General features: G+C 47.6%; 2 protein-coding genes across 4 annotated transcripts in view; both read left to right on the forward strand.

Annotated features, from left to right (window-relative positions):
- Positions 1-19,350, forward strand: part of LOC141073571 (uncharacterized) — a 700,581-nt gene that overhangs the window by 298,713 nt on the left and 382,518 nt on the right. The window lies entirely within an intron of this gene.
- Positions 1-19,350, forward strand: part of LOC141074220 (uncharacterized) — a 345,885-nt gene that overhangs the window by 282,345 nt on the left and 44,190 nt on the right. Inside the window, 5 exon segments of the mRNA XM_073561802.1 lie at positions 3,639-3,788; positions 3,918-4,097; positions 4,180-4,303; positions 4,381-4,478; positions 9,970-10,060. Coding sequence (XP_073417903.1) covers positions 3,639-3,788; positions 3,918-4,097; positions 4,180-4,303; positions 4,381-4,478; positions 9,970-10,060 — 643 coding nt within the window.

The following is a 19,350-nucleotide window of genomic DNA, read 5'->3' on the forward strand; positions in this document are numbered from 1 at the left end:
CTTGTATCACAAAGAGTGAAATGATGATGGTAAAAACACACCATTCTCAATTCACTCTTTATGATACCTGGCAAGGTAACAATAGATATGCCTTGCACTCAACACCATCCTCTATTCAGTCTGTGCAATATTAGCATACTGAAGAGACTGGTGGTGAAAATACAAGTCATATATTTGTGTTTTTGACTACACATATCTCCAGGACTGACACAAGAAACGTGTCAGTAATGGAGCTATGTGGTGGCAAAAACAAAGTGTATGGCGCAGTGTGCATAGGCGGCGAAAGACACATTAAACAAACATTATTATGGTAAACCAGAAATTAACATTTATTTAATAAATAAAAAAAAAAAAACGTTTTTATTGGGAACAACGTTTGGGGGAAGATGGTGGTAAGTTGGGGGGTGTGGAGAGATGATGAACAGCTTAAAGGGGAAGAAGGGTTTCTAGGGGAAGGGGCGACAGAAATAGTGAGGGAAGGGAGCTCAGGGATGGAACTGGAGGCAGGGTGAGACACAGTGTAATGAGAGTGGGGAGGGACAAAGTTTTTGGTTTTTTGGGTTTCTGGTGTGTCCTGCCTGGATCTTCTGGCACTGTGTGACCACCTTGAATTGCTTGACCGCCTGGAGCTGGTGGAGCTTGCCTGGGTTTCCACAAGAATGGAATGGGGGCACCCCTCTGCTGCTGCTGCTCGGTAGTGGCAATGCTGGTCCATGCAGGTGGAGTGGTGGCGGTGCTCCATGCAGGAGGAGTGGTGGCGGTGCTCCATGCAGGAGGAGTGGTGGCGGTGCTCCATGCAGGAGGAGTGGTGGCGGTGCTCAATGCAGGAGGAGTGGTGGCGGTGCTCCATGCAGGAGGAGTGGTGGCGGTGCTCCATGCAGTGTTGCAGGTCTGCATCATATTCAGCTGGAGATCTGGACTAAGGTGTTCCGCCATGGCCCGTTCAATTTGGTGGAAAAAATGGTGCGCTGGTCTGGGGAGGTCGGCTTCCAGACGATCAATTCGACTGTCGACAGCCCGGAAGCGGTGTTCCATGAGGGTAAAAGCGCTTTCCACTCTGTCTGACAGCGTTTTGAGGCCACTGTGAAAGACCGATCTCAAGTGAAGGAACTCGGGCATGACATTCCTGTCCGAGGCCCTCTGTCGCTGGCGGGAAGTGCCCGCAAAACCAGTGGCAGAGACCTGGAACAGGGGAAGACCTGATATACCAGCTTCCTGTTCTCCAGCTATCTGTGTTGCCGACCCGCAAACTGCTTCATGGCTGTCGGATGGGTGGGATGGGTCCGAGGTTGTTCGATGAAGGACTGCTCCAGGGACAGGTTGCAGGGTGCTGCTCCAGGTGCTGTGAAAAGAAAAGAAAGACATTACTGTCTTGCATTTACAAGTGCCAACTCCTGTGGAATAGAAAAGCACAGAGTAAAAAACAATACAATACAACAAAATACTTACTCTGGTGGCAAGGACCGGTCTTAGGAACGTCAATGCCTGATGGTATCAGTATTTTGTTCTGGTCCTTGCAACAGCACCACTGCGACCCTGGCCCTCCTGACGAATATCCCTCTTGAAGCGGTCCTTCATCGAGCGACAGTGGGTTCTGACTTTGTTCACTGTCGGAAAAAGAATTAAAAAAAAATTAGACAATGCACTGTAGGCAAGGATAACACAAATGTGTGTGATGCTAGAAAATCGCTAGCATCACACACACTTGTGTGATCATGGCCAAGGTCACTGCGGCATCACACAGAAAAAAAAATTAGACAATGCACTGTTGGCCAACATAACACAAATGTGTGTGTTGCTAGAAAATCACTAGCATCACACACACTTGTGTGATCCATGCCAAGGTCACTGCCGCATCACACAGCATTGAAATACTTACGAAAATCCTTGCGGACCCGGGGAGAGGCGTTGTCCCAGTCATCCATCAGCGCTGCAGCCACCTCGTTCCAGAGCCGCCGGTTCACCACATGGTCCGCGTGCTGCGGATCACGGCTGTCCCACAATGGGACTTGTTCCTGGACTAGGTTGATGAGGGCATCGTTGCCCAGGGCCATTTTTTCGTCCCGTTGTGGAGCCTAGAAAAAAAAGAAAAACATAATATTGGAAGGATTTGGAAATGAAAAAGATACAGAAAAGAAGCAAGATTGAAGATGAAAAACAGGACAGAAAAAAAGACGGGGGGAAAAAAAAATACATTCACAGTCAGTGTATCCTTACAGGCCGTCTCCCCGCCGGCACTTGGAATGGCTGCTCCTGCTGTTCGTCCTCCGAAACCGTGGACGATGAAGTCTGAAAAAGAACAAAAATTAATTTGGCACATCTGTAGATGCAGCAGTGAATACTTACCCAAAATTTAGGGCAGGAAGGTACTCACTTCACGCTCTTCTTGGGCCAGTTCACCATGGGCCGGTCTATATTCCTCCCCAGAAGACATGCTGGAATAAAAAAGACACTAGTACATAATAAATTTTAAAAAAAGGACAGGTAGACATTAGGTTTAGAATACTCACATTCTTGAAGTTGCTGCTTCTCTCCAAATTTCTGGATGCTATTGTCTCTTCCAGGCTGTCTGTAGAGTAGTGGTCTGCCAGTACCAACACCTTATTTTATCTACACTACCCCCCAAACAATGTTTCTCTGTGTAGGGGGTGGTTTAAACCAGTGTCTAGACATGTTTACGCAAAAATTGCATGCGATCAAAAACGCAGGGCGTGCACATGTCCATGCGCACGCCTGCGATTCCATAGACTGTGTTCTTTTGGCGCATTCCATACGCACGCGATCGCATGTGTTTTTTTTAACGAGGTTGGGCGGAACAAACAAAGCAACATGTTGTGTCTAGTCGCACACCTGGAAAAAGCGCATGTGCACGATAATGCAGACGATCGCATGCAAGCGCAACACCATGTGACCGCCATGTTAAACATAGGGGCGCATGCGATAAGGTGCACCCGAAGCGCAGCGCTAAAAAACGCTAATGTGAAACTAGCCTATGTCTGTTCTTCAAATTGTCACTATAGGTCACTAATTCTCCCTTAGGATGCTGTAGTGCGTTCTTTTGCCCCTGTCTCTGTTCTTTCTTAATCTCACCCATCCTGGACCCTGTGCACATGTGACCGCAGGGACAGTTACATCGACCGCTCTGTGTGCACTAATACAGTGTTTATCGTTTTTTAGTCATTAGTATCATTATTTCTGCCCTGACACATATCCCCTTCTAGGTTTTGTCAATTTATGCAGCGCCTTTCTCGGACAATCACATTTACTGGGATTACAATTTTCTGAAGTTTATATTTATGTTCTATTGTTATCTGTTAATGACGTCCCTGGTTCTGCCATCCCGATCTCTGTGGATGTTCCCTGCACTTTAACACTTTATAACTTTGTCTTGTTTTCATGTGATAATTAATAAAGATTCAGATCATTTGGATTTTCCTTTTAGATTTGTTGTGTTTTTGGTGCTGGATTGGAGATATCCTGTGATAAATCTCTGTATGTGACTTTAATTGGACTGTGTTATACCGAGGGCAGGATGGGGCCATGACTGGATGCAAGGATAATGTAAAGCCGGTAACTACTCTGGAAATTTCTTACTTGGGATCTTTATGATGTAACATCGTCATCTTCTTCCCATTCAGGTCCCTACAATATCGGATCCTCTCAGTGGAGATCTTCTATATAAGAGAATTTTCTTGAGTGACCCTACAAGGAGGGATAGGGACAGAGACAAGATGGCGGAGAGGATATTACACCTCACCCTAGAGATCCTCTTCCGGCTTACTGGAGAGGTGAGAGACTCTGATGACGTCACATTACATCATTCTTATCTATGGGAATAACAGATGGAGAGAACTGGAGAGGTGAGGACTGTGGAAATGTCTGTAGTGAGGTTTATTAATGTGTCTCTCCATAACCAGGACTACACAGTAGTGAAGAAGACCTCTAGTGAGCGCTGTCAGGCCCCTGTGTCTGAGGGATGGGGAAGACCCCTGAGCCCAATCACGGGGCCTCCACCTCACCCCCTGATACATGAAGACTTCAATAACCAGAAGATCCTAGAACTCACCTACAAGATGATTGGGCTGCTGACTGGAGAGGTGACACTGGTGGGAATGCTGGGACATTATACAGTAACGCTATGGAGGGATTGGGGGATGACGGTATCATTGTATGTGTCAGGTTCCTATAAGGTGTCAGGATGTCACCATCTATTTCTCCATGGAGGAGTGGGAGTATTTAGAAGGACACAAAGATCTGTACAAGGACGTCATGATGGAGGTTCCCCAGCCCCTCACATCACCAGGTAATAGACAGGACTAAATACACACGGCCTATATCTGTATGTAAAGAATGAATTCAGTCCCTGTGTGTTTCCTCCAGTTCTATCCAGTGAGAGGACAACAGCAGAGAGATGTCCCCATCCTCTTCTTCCACAGGACTGTAAACAAGAGAATCCCGATGTTCCTCAAGATCATCAGGTAGATGGAGAGAAGGTGTCATGAGATCTTCCATATGAGCTGCAAACGGCTATGAAGGGCTTTAGTTCGGTCTTGTTTTATCCACCAGAATAAGGCTTCTTTTACACTTACTGTGTTTTTGCGGCCCCAATAGATTTCTATGGGGCCGCAAAATCTGCCCGCAAAAAGTCCACTGTGCGCCGTGTGCCGTACGGCCGTGAGGGCCTTATTTGTGGCCGTGAAAAAAGACAAGCCTCAATGGGGCCGCAAAAACAAACGGAAGTTTGCTTTTGCGGTGCACCGTCACTTCCGGTTTTGCGGAACCCCGTTTTTTTTTCCCCGATACTATTTCCATAGTATTGGAAAAATGGAAAAACTGCGATCTGCAAGTTTTTTGCGGTCCGTTATTGCGGAAGACCGTAAAAACTGCGGCAAAACGTGCCGCAAAAAACATAGCAAGTGTAAAAGTAGCCTAAGTGAAGAGTCAGACGTATAACTCGGACGGGGATTGCACCACAATACTCAAACTGGCCGGTGGCCCTGCCAACCCGAGCATCACAGCTAGGGATGAGCGCGTATACTCGTTAGGATTCGGTACTCGGCGAGTAATGTGGTACTTGAATCCTGGCGAGTAAATTTCACTACTTGCCTCGCAATATTCAGCACAGCCTTGCACAGGCCAGCACAGCCCCCCACGCACACATCCCATTACTCTCATTTCCCATAGACTTACATTGGACTCGTTAAGAGTACCCGAGTATTAGGAGCTGCTCGTAACGAGTACAGCGAGTCCGAGTATTTCACTACTCGCTCATCCCTAGCTGTATTTCTATTAAAGTGTCATGCGTGGAGTGCACACCTAATATTCCTCAAGTGCCATCAGTGAGCAAATAGCACAACCTCACTCTATAGATTTCCATATAGGATGCATCCACTACAACTACAGTCTATTGTGTGTACAGTGAACCACCTCAAAACATCTTCCAAGTCTCTTCCCAGCCGCAGGGCTGACCCTCTGTATCTCTCCCCTGCTCAGCAGAAGGACTGACCCTCTGTAACTCTCACCTGCCCAGCTGCAGGGCTGACCCTCTGTAACTCTCCCCTGCCCAGCTGCAGGGCTGACTCTCTGTAACTCTCCCCTGCCCAGCTGCAGGGCTGACCCTATGTAACTCTCCCCTCACCAGCTGCAGGGCTGACCCTATGTAACTCTCCCCTCACCAGCTGCAGGGCTAACCCTCTGTAACTCTCCCCTCACCAGCTGCAGGGCTGACCCTCTGTAACTCTCCTCTGCCCAGCTGCAGTGCTGACCCTCTATCTCTCCCCTGCTTAGCAGAAGGACTGACCCTCTGTAACTCTCACCTGCCCAGCTGCAGGGCTGACCCTCTGTAACTCACCTGCCCAGCTGTAGGGCTGACTCTTCTCTGTAAAGCTGGTTTCACATTTGCTTGTGTGTGCGCAGCGTTTGATCCGCATAGATCGTCATGCGTACATATATTTAACATGGTGTACGAACGGACATGCGATCGCATGCTTTTGCGTATGTAAAGGGTAATAAGCAGGAACGCGGGATGCAGTAACGGTTCGCAGGCAACAGAGCAAGGGTTAACAGGATTTATTTTCAGGGGAAATACTTCACACAGGGAGGTGTAGAGTTAAACAATATTAAAGGTACGGTACAATATAACGGTTCAAATATTAGCAAATGAATAAGGAAGTCCTGCCTCTGCAGCTTCTGCTGCGTACTCAATAGCGCCAACAACGGCGGGCGCTACGCCTCCTCCTGGAGGTCGCTGTAGGCGTTGGTCCGTTTTCTGGTGACAGTGGTCGGTCTCCGGCACCTTTCACCTCGCCTTGTCCATATATTAATGTGGCTAATTAAATGCACGGGCCACAGTCCTGTATGAGCCCAACGTGGCTCCTCAACTATTTCCACTAGTAAATTCCTGTCAAAAATGTCAGGGCAACGGTCTGACCGAGTCAGGGTGCAAGTGTTAGTCTGGTATATGGTCTCTCTTTTGCAGCATGTGTGCGGTACTCATGGTCACGTAGGGCACAGCACCCGCTTCTCTGGCAGTCACTGGACACCTATTATACGTCCCGCTCTCCCTGTCCCCACTGTTGGTGATGGTGGAAGCTGGTCTGCGTGGCACTGCTCTGTGTGCACGATTCTCCACTGCTCCGGAAGACTCTGCTCTCTGGCTTGGCTACACACGGCTCTGCACTCTCTGGCTCGGTGGCACACGCTTCTGCACTCTCTGGCACTGTGGCAGACGGTTCTGCACTCTGGCTCGGTGGAACACGACTCTGCGCTCGGTGGCACACGGCTCTGCACTTGGCACTGTGGCACACGGCTCTGCACTCTCTGGCTCGGTGGCACACGCTTCTGCACTCTGGCACTGTGGCACACGGTTCTGCACTCTGGCTCGGTGGAACACGGCTCTGCGCTCGGTGGCACACGGCTCTGCACTTGGCACTGTGGCACACGGCTCTGCACTCTCTGGCTTGCTGCTGAGAACACAGCTAATCTCAGCACAGCGGTCCCAGTCTCTCTCTTCAGGTGCATCACTGCACTGTTACGCCCTGGTGAGGAAGGGGGTACCTGTGCGCACTGCTCACCAGTCTCCTGCTCTCTGCGCTGTTCCCTGCTGGCGCAGGACTGCAGTCCTTCACACGCTTTTTACTTTTATCCCCCTGCAGCTGCGTGCCCTTTTCTGCTTCCCCCCACCCTCCGGTCACTCCAGGAAGCTCCGTCCCCCTCAAGCTTCCCCCAGACTGCAGGGGAAGCTCCGCCTCCCTAATCCTTCCTGGGACAGAGGATGCAGCCTCTCAAGTTACGGACCCAGCATGCAGGTTCCTGTGGTCCGGTCCAACTCCTTACTCGTATGCATGCATCGTTTCGCGGGGCACGGCAAACGCAACATGTTGCTTTTTTGAAGCGTAAAAATCCGTCAAAGATGCGCATCTGGATGAGTGCGGCAAAAAACGCATTACTGTCTATGGAAACGCATTGGTACGCAAAGACATGCGTTCTTCAAAATGTAAATAGAAATCCCATGAGACACACCCATTTTTGTCTGATGTCATATCGAATGCATACAAATGCATGCACACGCAGCGTTTTTTCCGTCGTGTAAGATGATGCGCATAGACGCTACGTAAACATGCGTTATGCATGTGTTATGCATGCGTTTGTGGATGATACGCTGCGGACTCAAACGCTTATGTGAACCTAGCGTAACTCTCCACTGCCCAGCTGTAGGGCTGACCCTCTGTAACCCTCAGCTGCACTGCTGCAGGGCTGACCCTCTGTAACTCTCCCCTGCCCAGATGTAGGGCTGACCCTCTGTAACCCTCACCTGCCCTGCTGCAGGGCTGACGCTCTGTAACTCTCCCCTGCCCAGCTGTAGGGCTGACCTTCTGTAACCCTCACCTGCACTGCTGCAGGGCTGACCCTCTGTAACCCTCACCTGCACCAGCTGTAGGGCTGACCCTCTGTAACTCTCCCCTGCCCAGCTGCAGGACTGACCCTCTGTAACCCTCACCTGCCCTGCTGCAGGGCTGACCCTCTGTAACTCTCCCCTGCCCAGCTGTAGGGCTGACCCTCTGTAACCTTCACTTGCCCTGCTGCAGGGCTGACCCTCTGTAACTCTCCCCTGCCCAGCTGTAGGGCTGACCTTCTGTAACCCTCACCTGCACTGCTGCAGGGCTGACCCTCTGTAACCCTCACCTGCACCAGCTGTAGGGCTGACCCTCTGTAACTCTCCCCTGCCCTGCTGCAGGGCTGACCCTCTGTAACTCACTCCTGCCCAGCTGCAGGGCTGACCCTCTGTAACACTCACCTGCACCAGCTGTAGGGCTGACCCTCTGTAACTCTCCCCTGCCCAGCTGCAGGGCTGACCTGTAACCCTCACCTGCACTGCTGCAGGGCTGACCCTCTGTAACCCTCACCTGCACCAGCTGTAGGGCTGACCCTCTGTAACTCTCCCCTGCCCTGCTGCAGGGCTGACCCTCTGTAACTCACTCCTGCCCAGCTGCAGGGCTGACCCTCTGTAACACTCACCTGCACCAGCTGTAGGGCTGACCCTCTGTAACCCTCACCTGCCCTGCTGCAGGACTGACCGTCTGTAACTCTCCCCTGCCCAGCTGCAGGGCTGACCCTCTGTAACCCTCACCTGCCCTGCTGCAGGACTGACCGTCTGTAACTCTCCCCTGCCCAGCTGCAGGGCTGACTCTCTGTAACTCTCCCCTGCTCAGCTGCCTACAATCCATAACGATCACATAAAAGTGACTTCAATAAACCATGGCATTAGTCATATAGTTACAGTACTAGTCATCAGGGTCCTGTAATAACATTATATATTACAGCATCACAAATATACCTTTGTCATACAGAAATTATCATCAGGAGTTGCCAGGATCTTCCATTCCTTTGCACCAGGAATATGACAGTGAGTTTTCCTTGTTTTCTGCCTCCACACTCCTCAGATCTTAACCCTATAAAGCATCTCTGGGACGAGGTAGAATTGGTTGCTCAGAGCATCTCAGCACCTTCATCTAATTTGTGGCAATTACAAGAACCTATCCTGTTGGCATGGGCCAGTATTCCTGGGGAACCATCTCAGCACCTTGGGCAATCTATGACGTGATTAATATCTGAGGTTCTGAAGGGCAAAGAAGATCCTACGTGTTACTTAATGGGTGTCTCGAGTAATGTGGCCATTCAGTGTATGTGTTACTGTGTTTTTCGGACTATAAGATGCACTTTTTTCCCCAAAAATATGGGGGCAAAAACAGGGGTGCATTTTATAGTTGGAATGTACTTACAATTAGTGTGTGGCAGCAAGAGTCGGGTGATTCTTCCGGTGGTCCAACACTGCAAGGCAATGATCTCGCTCCCATCCCAGCCTGGTGCGGCAGGTTTGGTAGTGCTGAGGGGCTTTAGGGACATTTTGTGAAAGCACAGAGCCCCCGCACTTCTATTGCCTCGATGCTGTGGCCTCTAGGAAAATGGCCGCCGGAGGCGGCGCATGCTCAGATTTGAGATCTCTGCTCTGAGATCTTGTCTGATGATGCATGCGCTGCCGCCGGCAGCCATTTTCCTGGAGACCACAGCATCGAGGCGGGGGCTCCAGGCTTTCACAAAATTCAACCATAGCCTCCGCACCACCGAGCTTCTTAGAACCTGCGCACCAGTTTTGGTCATATCATCGCCGGACCACGAAACACCCCCTGTGACTCCGCTCCACCAGCGCTGCCGATCCCCCCCCCCCCAAGCTAAGCTGAATTCAGGACTGTAAGACGGACCCCCATTTGACGTATTCATTTTTTTTTCTATTTTCCTTCTAAAAATTTGGGGTGTGTCTTATGGTCTAGTGTGCGTCTTGTAGGCTGAAAATAAAGTATGGTATATCTGGTGGAGATGATGGGCTAAAGCTGATCAAAGACATTAGATGTTGTCTGGATCTTCTCAAATGTCTTCATCTGTCAGTGACTTTCGTAATCTTTGTTTCAGGGTGAAGATCTGCCCCATATTAATACTACAGAGACATATATGAGGGGTGATGAGCGGTGTAAGGAGAAGATTCCTACAGATAACCGCACAGGTGAGTAGTGACCACTAAATGCAGAGAAGTCACAAGCTCTAATCAGTCACTGGCTTGTAGAGTAACTTTAGATGTTCAGAGTTTTTTTTTTCGTGTGTTTACTGAAGCATTTAATGTGGATGTAGGGGCTGATTAACTATAGGGACTGTTCTTTTTTTTTTTTTTTTACAATGTGATAAGAACTATCACTCAGTCGCTTCCTACCTATCTTTTGTGCCTGCTGCTGATCTCTACTGACACAGAGCTGTCACAGGCCGCTCTTACTAGTGATTTAGCTATTCTTCCTTCCTGCTCTTTTGACGGGGTGTGACTGCCGCAAGTCATGCCTTATCTACAGATCAGCCCAGAAGAAGAAGAGCTGCTCAGCTGATGTGGAGAAGCCGAATCACCGGCAGGAGCGGTCAGTGACCACTATGACCCAGCGTCAACTACAACAGGCAAGTAATTGCTTCAGTTAGCAAATACCTGCCTGTTTAGTTTTTAGGCCCAGGGTCTAAAAAAAGAAATAAGTCTTAGACAATCTTCTCAAGATTGGCACCGTTCCCACCAGTCTTTAATGAAGGGGGGCTGTGGGGAAAGTTCTGCTGAATTCATTCAGGCATGCACACGCTACTTCTGTGGTATGCGTCTCGCCAGAAATGGTACCCAAGTCAAGAACGGAGTGGAGCAACATTTCTTTTTTTTTAAATCAGATAATTTTTATTAACAAGATTCAAAATGACATTGCACACAATTGTGCCCAAAAAAGGAGCATAGACATATTTACAAACATTATAAAACCAATCCCCCATTTCCCTCCCTCCACCCCCCCTCCCTTAAATCCTCAATAGCCAATAATGAGACATTAACATCCCTTGCTTACACGTGTAAACAGCATCCCTCCGGAATCAGTTTCTCTCCACCCATGGTTTCATTTCACACTTTTCCTTTTCTTATAAATATCCTTTTCCATTTTAACAACTACATCAGACTGTCTATAAAATTCCCACAGAGTCGGCGGCTCTCCTCTCAACCAATGTCTGGCAATCAATTTACGTGCAACATACAATAATCTAGCTATGGCCAGTTTATGATGATTTTGAACTTGGATCTCCTCTACATAACCCAAAATGCATACCACAGGATCCCATGTGATTGTACATCCATACGATTTCCCAATTGCTTCTCCCACCTCCAACCAGTATGCATTCAGTCTCGTACATTGCCATAACATATGCAGAATCCCCGCGCCCTCAGACCGACACCTAGGACATTCAGAAGTCTGTCTCAACCCTGCCCTATAAAGCCTATCTGGAGTTCTATATACTCTGTGAAGTACATAATATTGTGAAAGTCTACCCGGCTCACTTAATGATAACTGAGGAATATATGCCATGATATCTTCCCATATATCCTCCTCTATCCTTCCCACCTCTTCCTCCCATTTCTCTTTTGCTTTAATGGGAAATCTATTAAGAAAGGTATGTAACAAATCCCTGTAAATATTTGAAACTACCCCCTTCGTTCCACCCACCGCACATACATAGTCCACCAGAATATCTCTACAAATTTTCATATCAACCATTTTACTCTGCGCCTGATAGGCATGTCTCAGCTGTCCATATTGAAACCTACTGGTCTCCCGCAACCCATACCTCCCCCGCAGTGTCTCAAAGGACAATAACCCCCGTTCGTCCTGTATCTGATCCACATATAGTATACCTAGTGATATCCAATTTTTAAATTCCCCCATTTTAACAAATTCAGGCAGTACTTCATTGTTCCAAATTGGGGAGAGATTTGTTAATGCTCCCACTTCTCTTGTCCTTTTTAATTGCCTCCCAAACTCTGTGGATTAGCATCAAAGTAGGATAGGTCCCACCCAGCTTCCCAAAATTCCCTGCCTCCAGACCTTGAACCAATGGGTCCCTTCCCACCAACCAAACCATAATCCTTTGAACCGAACCCAGTCCTTTCTCCTCACTCCATCCTCTTAACTGCTGACCCTGTGCTGCCAAAAAATAAATCCAGGGATTCGGAAGAGCCAATCCCCCCCCATCCTTAGGCCTCTGCATGAGTTCCAGCCTGATTCTTGGCTGTTTTTTTCCCCCATACCAGGTCTCGAAATATAGAGTTAATGGTACGAAACCACCTTCGGGGCAGCCAAACAGGGGAGTTATGCAATATATATAACAATTGGGGCATAAGAATCATTTTAGCCAGGTTTATCCTACCCACCACAGAGAGGCACAACCTGCACCACACCCCTACTTTCTTCCTAAATTTGTCCAGTAATGGGGACAGATTTAAATCAATATAACTCGAAAGAGGAAGGGACACCTGAACTCCCAGATATTTGAACCGCTGAACCACTGGCAACCTACTACCCTCCAGTGCCGTCTGAATCTCCCCGCCCACCTCATCTACCAGCAAAATATTTGACTTTGCCCAATTGATCTCCAGACCCGAAACCTCCCCAAAGGCCCCAAGAATGTTCATCGCCCCCTCCAAGGCCCCTCCAGAATTTTCTAAAAATAATAGTATGTCATCTGCGTATAAGGCTATTTTCTCCTCTATCATACCATACCGGAACCCCTTAACCAAAGTCGAGTTCCTGATTGTCTGCGCCAGGGGCTCCACTGCCAACGCAAAAAGCAGCGGCGACAGCGGACACCCCTGCCTAGTCCCCCTATGTAAACTAAAACTTCCAGAAACCTCCCCATTAACTCTCACCCTAGCAGTCGGAGAAAAATACAATAACCTCACCCACGAGACAAAAATTGGTCCAAAACCAAAAGATCTCAACACTTCCCAAAGATAGCACCATTCAACACTATCAAATGCCTTACGCGCATCCAAGGAGACTACAATTCTATTCCCTTCATTATCCGACGGCACCTGCAAGTTCAAGAATAATCTACGTAGATTTATCGCTGTAGACTTATTTGGCATAAAGCCAGACTGATCCGAATGTACCAAACCCTGAACCACACTTGCCAGCCGGCCGGCCAAAACTTTAGCCAAAATCTTAACGTCCGCCGACAACAATGAAACTGGCCTATACGATTCCGCCAATTCCGGGTCCTTTCCTTCCTTTAAAATGACTACTATTATCGCCTCTCTCATGGACACCGGCAGCGCTCCCACCCTTAACGCCTCCTCAAAGACTTTTTTTAATTTGGCCACTGAGATGTCCATTAAATTCTTATATATCTCAACCGGGAGTCCATCAGCCCCAGGAGCCTTGTTATTAGCCATTGACATAATAGCAGATCTAATCTCCTCCTCCGTTATAGGTTCCTCCAACCTTCCCCTATCATCATCCCCAATCCTAGGCAGTTTCGCCTTACCCAGAAAACTTTCAATATTCCCCATTATATCTCCCACCCCTGACGTATACAGTTGCTCATAAAAACTTTTAAACTCCCCTAAAATATCCTCTACTTCCGTCAATACAGTCCCCTCTCCTGTTCTTAGTTTGTATACGTACCCCGATTCCCTCTGTGCAGCAGCTACCACCGAAAGTAAGTGTCCCACTCTTTCCCCATCCTCAAAAAACTGTACTTTCTGAAAAGCTCCTCTTCTCTCCGCCTTTTTTATATATAGCTTATTAACCGCTTCCTGAGCTTCTTTTAAACTACATTTAGTTATCTCTGATGGGTCCGACACCATATCCCTTTCTGCTCTTTCCAAATCCTCTATGATCTCCTTATCTTCCAACCTAGTCCTGGATTTACATCTAGAAATTTCCCTAAAAAGAAGACCCCTCAGAAAAGCTTTCATTGCGTCCCACACCACCCGCCCCTCCACACTTTCCTCATTAAACTGCCAGTACTCTGTGATTTCCTTCTTAATGATATCCATATCAATATGTTCAAGCCACAAGGGGTGCAATTTCCATCCCACTCCCCGTCCATGCCTCCCACCTGCCCGTCTAATCAAGAGCTCTATAGGCCTATGGACTGAAATCACCCTCGGCAGATATTCAATTCCACAGACCATACGCGTCATTAAATCATTTCCCAGTGCCAGGTCAATCCTGGAGAGGGAGCCATAAGTTGCCGAATAGCAGGAGTAGCAAACTACGTTCTCATTCCTCACCCTCCAGAGGTCCACCATCCCCATCTCCGTCATATAATTCCCAAACTTCGACAGTTTTTTAATACCTTTGCTTGAATCTTTCTTATGTCTATCCCACCCTTCATCCATCACATTATTGACATCTCCAATGATTAACATGGGAAACCCCATACCCCTTTTATACAATTCAAATATTTCTTGTACCTTTTTCCCCCGAGTATGGGGGTGGGAAGTAAACAGCCGCAAGACATAGTGACTGCCCATAGAGTTTACAGAATAATAGAACATATTGCCCATCCCTATCTACATGGCACTCAATTTCTTCAAAGGGCGTGGACGCCCCAATCAACACCGATACCCCCCTAGCATACGAGGAATACGTAGAATGGTAAGACCTCCCTATCCACCTTCTTTTTAACACATCTACTTTTTCTGCAAGCAAATGTGTCTCTTGGAGACAGATGACATCCGGGCCCCGTTTTCTCACATACTCCATTATTGCCGTTCTCCGGTTCCCCTCCGACAGTCCTCTTATATTCCAGCTAACGACTTTAATTGTGTCTCTCACCATGATACCTCCCAAGTACCAATTCCTGACCCCTTAAGATAGGACACTGTTCCCAGCAAATTGTAAGTCTCACTTCCCCGCAACAATCCCCAACCCTACCCTCCCATCTCCCCCCCCCATATTCTTTAACACAGTAACCCATAACTAATCCGCTGTTGTCGTTCACCTCTCTTATCAGAGAGTAGGTAGTCCAGCGTCTAGCTACCTCTTCCATAGTACCCTTAATCCGCTGTTACTAAAACACCTCCCCAGCCCCTCCGCATGTAAAACAACATTTTGACAATAAGTCCTCCGGAAACCACAATAAATTGTGAACTCAAAGTCCAAAGGCAGCAATATGGCAGCAACTTCTTCACTTCCGGCCTCATCCCTTCACTTCCCTCTTTCTTTATTAGCCGAGAGCTTCTGCTGATTTAAGTCCAGCCACTTAGTGGCGTCTTCTGGTGTTGGAAAAAAATGAACCGTCCCCAGTGCTACAACTCTCAATTTCACTGGGTAGAGAGTAGAATACACCAATTTCAAATCTCTCAGTCTCCTTTTAACCCCTCCATAGCTCATCCTCTGTTTTTGTACCTCAGCCGAATAGTCTGGGTAAATAGAGATCTTCTGGCCATTAATACACATGTCTTCAGCCGTACAAGCACACCTCATTATGGCATCTCTATAGTTCAGGATCCTGGCAAGGACCGTACGAGGGGGGGATCCCATCGGAAGGGGTTTCATAGGAACTCGATGAGCCCTTTCCACCACAAACATCTTAGACAGGTTATCACCACCTATCTTGTCCTGGAGCCATTTTTCAATAAATTTTGTAGGGTCATTTCCTTCAGTCTTCTCAGGGATACCCACTAATCTTACATTGTTCCTCCGTGAACGATTCTCCAGATCATCAGTCTTATTAATCAGAGCAGCACATTTTTGCAAACACTGAGTGTGGGCCTTTTGCATTTTAGAGATATGGTCTTCCAACACACTCACTCTCTCCTCCACCTCTCCCACTCTCTTATCCATTTTGCCCATGTCTGCCTTTATTGTAGTAACTTCTGCTATAGTTCCATCCACTCTGTGAGTTAACATTGTTATCGCAATTTTGCATGATCTGATCAGCTCATAAATGTCCCGCAAAGTGGGCTCCCCTATAACCAGCTCCTCCACATTCTCTTGTTCCACACCATCATTCCCCCTTCCATCTTCTTCCCCCTCCGGCCCCCCCTGTACCGTATCATCCTCAGAGCCTTCTCCTTGCTCATTCCTCCGTTCTCCAGCCTGTTCCTCCTTCTCTTCAGCCATCTCCTGCCGTGCTCCCTCCACCCAGGCATATTTCTCCAGCTTGGCCGCCACTTCTAGCCTCTTTGCATAAGAGGCATTTGCCGCGTCCGCTCTCTCAGCCGCCTCCACGCTGCCGGCGCCATCTTGGGTGCGGATCCCCGCTCCTGCCTTGGCGTCCTGCTGCCTTCTCCGGACCATCGCTGCAGCTCCGCACCACTTCACCCGTCGGGGCCAACCTCCTGAGTCTCTTCTCAGCCGCCCAGAGATTCACCAGCCTCCAGAGGGGTCCTATCGTCAGGATAATTGCCGGTCTCAGCGGAGGAGCTCCAGAAGCCGACCGCTCACATCAGGTGCTAGGCCACGCCCCCGGAGCAACATTTCTAATGGATGTAAGTTATGCCCCTAGTAGTGAATTTTGGCCTGCACCAGCAAGCCCTGTTTATGCTCGATCCACTTTGGTAGACCCTCCTTAGACTGGCGTGAAAATGCCAAAAAGTTCTGCAAAAAAATGTGACTTTTTTGTTTTTCAGTCTTTTTTTTTTTTTTTTTTTTTTTTTTATATACAGTATTTTGTACGAATGTTTCTCTCCTGCATCCAGGGCACGTTTGTAAGCTGCTGCTGCAGAGGAGATAACTTTTTACCTACAGTCCTGTCCATTCCTGGTCACTGTGCACAATTGATGTCTCTAAACATATTTTGAAGGATGGCACCAGAGAGATCACACAGAATCCCTCCACTGCCACCACATGTGACGAACCTGCCTTGCCACCCTACTTGTACCAACGTGACATGCCACACCTCCTGGGGTACACACAAGGTCAGCTTGAAGCAGTTGTACACAGAGACTTCGTGTCCACACGGGCCCAAGGAGGCACTGGGAGTGAGGGGAGGTGGCCACACTCGCTCACAACTCTGGCAGGCTGAGAGGCCCATGTCACTAGCACCAGTGAAACAGTGCCTGCTCAGCCTGGTAGAACTACCACCAGTTTCTCGTTTGATATAACCCCAGTCTGTTAGCGGGATTATATTGGGCCATAAACCAGCCCTTGTAGCATGGAAAGTTCAGTTGAGAACCCGGACATGTGAATTTGTGAATCGAAGTAAAAGAGCAGCTCAAGTTTAAATTATATATTTAATTGCCTTAAGGACACACAAGACAAAACACTATATACACAATGGTTATACATATACAATTGTCAGATTTGTAAATATAAACGGGTAGTACAAAGGATGCAGAGGATATGAGTCAGTTACCAGTCATATGAAAGGCCTGACTTGTAGGGGAGGAATGCTACATGGGAGACGGGTGGTCCCTTCTGCTTCTTGACTTCTCACATAATATGTCCTTGTGAATTCCCTGGAAAAAACCAATAGGCCATGGTTTACACAAGCATTTAACCCCTCTGGGTCACTGCCCTCCTGCCACCTGGGCTGGACCTAAATCCCCTCCTTTTGCATTTAGCAGCTAAAAACTCCAAAACCTAAGATGTCATAACTCCTTAATGGACTGTCGTAGGGAGGCAGTTTTGGCTCCATCAGATCCAGACGAGCCACTGCTACTTTCTGAGACCAAGCGAACACTGCTTTGCTATTTGGCTTCTATTAGGCATTCTTCATTTCCTTCCATCCCAGGGTGCTATACTGGGTCAAAAACCTGGCGAGCGTTCTCCATGTTCTTGGGTCCTCGGAAATACACACGATGCATGGCTAGGACTTAGGCTATGTGCACACGTAGCAGAAAATTTCTGCTTAAAAACCTGACTCCCTTCTCAGAAACCGCAGGTTATTTTCTGCACGTTTTTTCACGTTTTTATGCGTTTTTTTTTTCCCACGCTGTTCCTGGCACATAGAAATAGCCAGAAGTTCGGAAAAATCCACGAAATTAATGAGCATGCTGCGTTTTTTTACCGCGAAGCGTTTTTTTTCGCGGTAAAAAAACGCATCAATATGCACAAACATTGGAAAATGCATAGAAATGAATGGGAAGCTTATTTTTAGCATTTTTATAGCGGATTTATAGGCAAATCCGCTAAAAAAACACTGTGTGTGCACACAGCCTTATAGTATCTCCATAACAACTTCTACAGTTATGTTTCTAGAATGTTCTAGAAGGTTTCTTTGCCACCTTTGATTCAGCTTAACTCTATTGCAAGCAAGTCTTTGTCCTGAGCTTAGCTGTCTTAAGGTATGAGATCTGTCATTCACAGCCTTTTGAGGCATGACTGCCTTCTGAGGTAGTTGCCATCTTTCTCCTTAAGTCTTTGAGAATGCTGGACAACCTGCTGAGCCAGGTTTCCTGTCCTTGCTACACAAAGGAATCAGGTTTTATAATCCCATACCAAATAGGATACAAATGATTCGCATGAAATTTAAATTTCCAATATTCACAGTATCCTGGGAAAAGTAAGACAGAAACCTTGACAGCCAGCTAAAGGCTTCACTGCTATGTACAAGAGAATTTTCTAAGCCAAAAACCGCATTCTTCTTTACATGTGCTGGTTCATATATACTTGGTTATACAGATATCTCTATATGCCAGTACATTATAAGATCAACTAAAGACATAAAACAATTACAATAAATGACATACTTTGTATAATCGTAGCAACTGGTACAATTACAGTAAGTGAACACATTTTTGTGGTGATCGACAAATTATGTGACTAAAAATGGTTGAATTTTTTTTATTCATATCAAATAATACGTACAGCTGGACTTCCTTATATCCGCCATGCCACGCCCAGGGGAGAGGATATGTGAGCAGCCAGTCCTATCTCTAGGAATACTTGTAAACCTGGCCTGTTATGAACAGGTCATCGAGGAGGATGGCAGGAATAGGCTAGGCCACCAGGAATCCCGAAAGGTTGGTAACTTAGCGGATTGCAGACCCCTAATCCTAACAACACAACTAACAGTAGCCGTGGAGCGTACCTATGATGCCCTAGACGCCTCGACACAGCCGGAGAACTAACTAGGCCTAAAGCAAGAAATGTGAAGTCTAAACTGCCCCGGAGTAGAACCCCAAAGAAATAGAAAGCTCCCAAACATATATTGTAGGTGAGACAAGATGAAACACAGGCAGAAAATAGACTGAGCAAATGATGGGGCCCAAACTAACTAGATAGGATAGGAAAGGAAAGACACTGTCTGCAATCACACAAAAACCCTAAAAAATCCAACACGTCTGATATGCCAAAAAACACTGAGGTCTCACTACCTCGCCCCCACTATATCATCATTCTGGCATGAACCGGCAACAAAGCAAATGAGACTAATATAACAGGGGACTGAACAAACTGACACAAGCTGTAACATATGGAGCGGGGTCCAACACAGCCCCCAGCGGGGAGCACGCTGAACCCTCACAACAAGCAGAAAGAGGCAAAACCAGAT

The sequence above is a fragment of the Dendrobates tinctorius genome, unplaced genomic scaffold (assembly GCF_039654945.1).
Source record: "Dendrobates tinctorius isolate UK_male_01 unplaced genomic scaffold, ASM3965494v1 ptg000014l, whole genome shotgun sequence".
In the NCBI taxonomy this organism is placed as follows: Eukaryota; Metazoa; Chordata; class Amphibia; order Anura; family Dendrobatidae; genus Dendrobates; species Dendrobates tinctorius.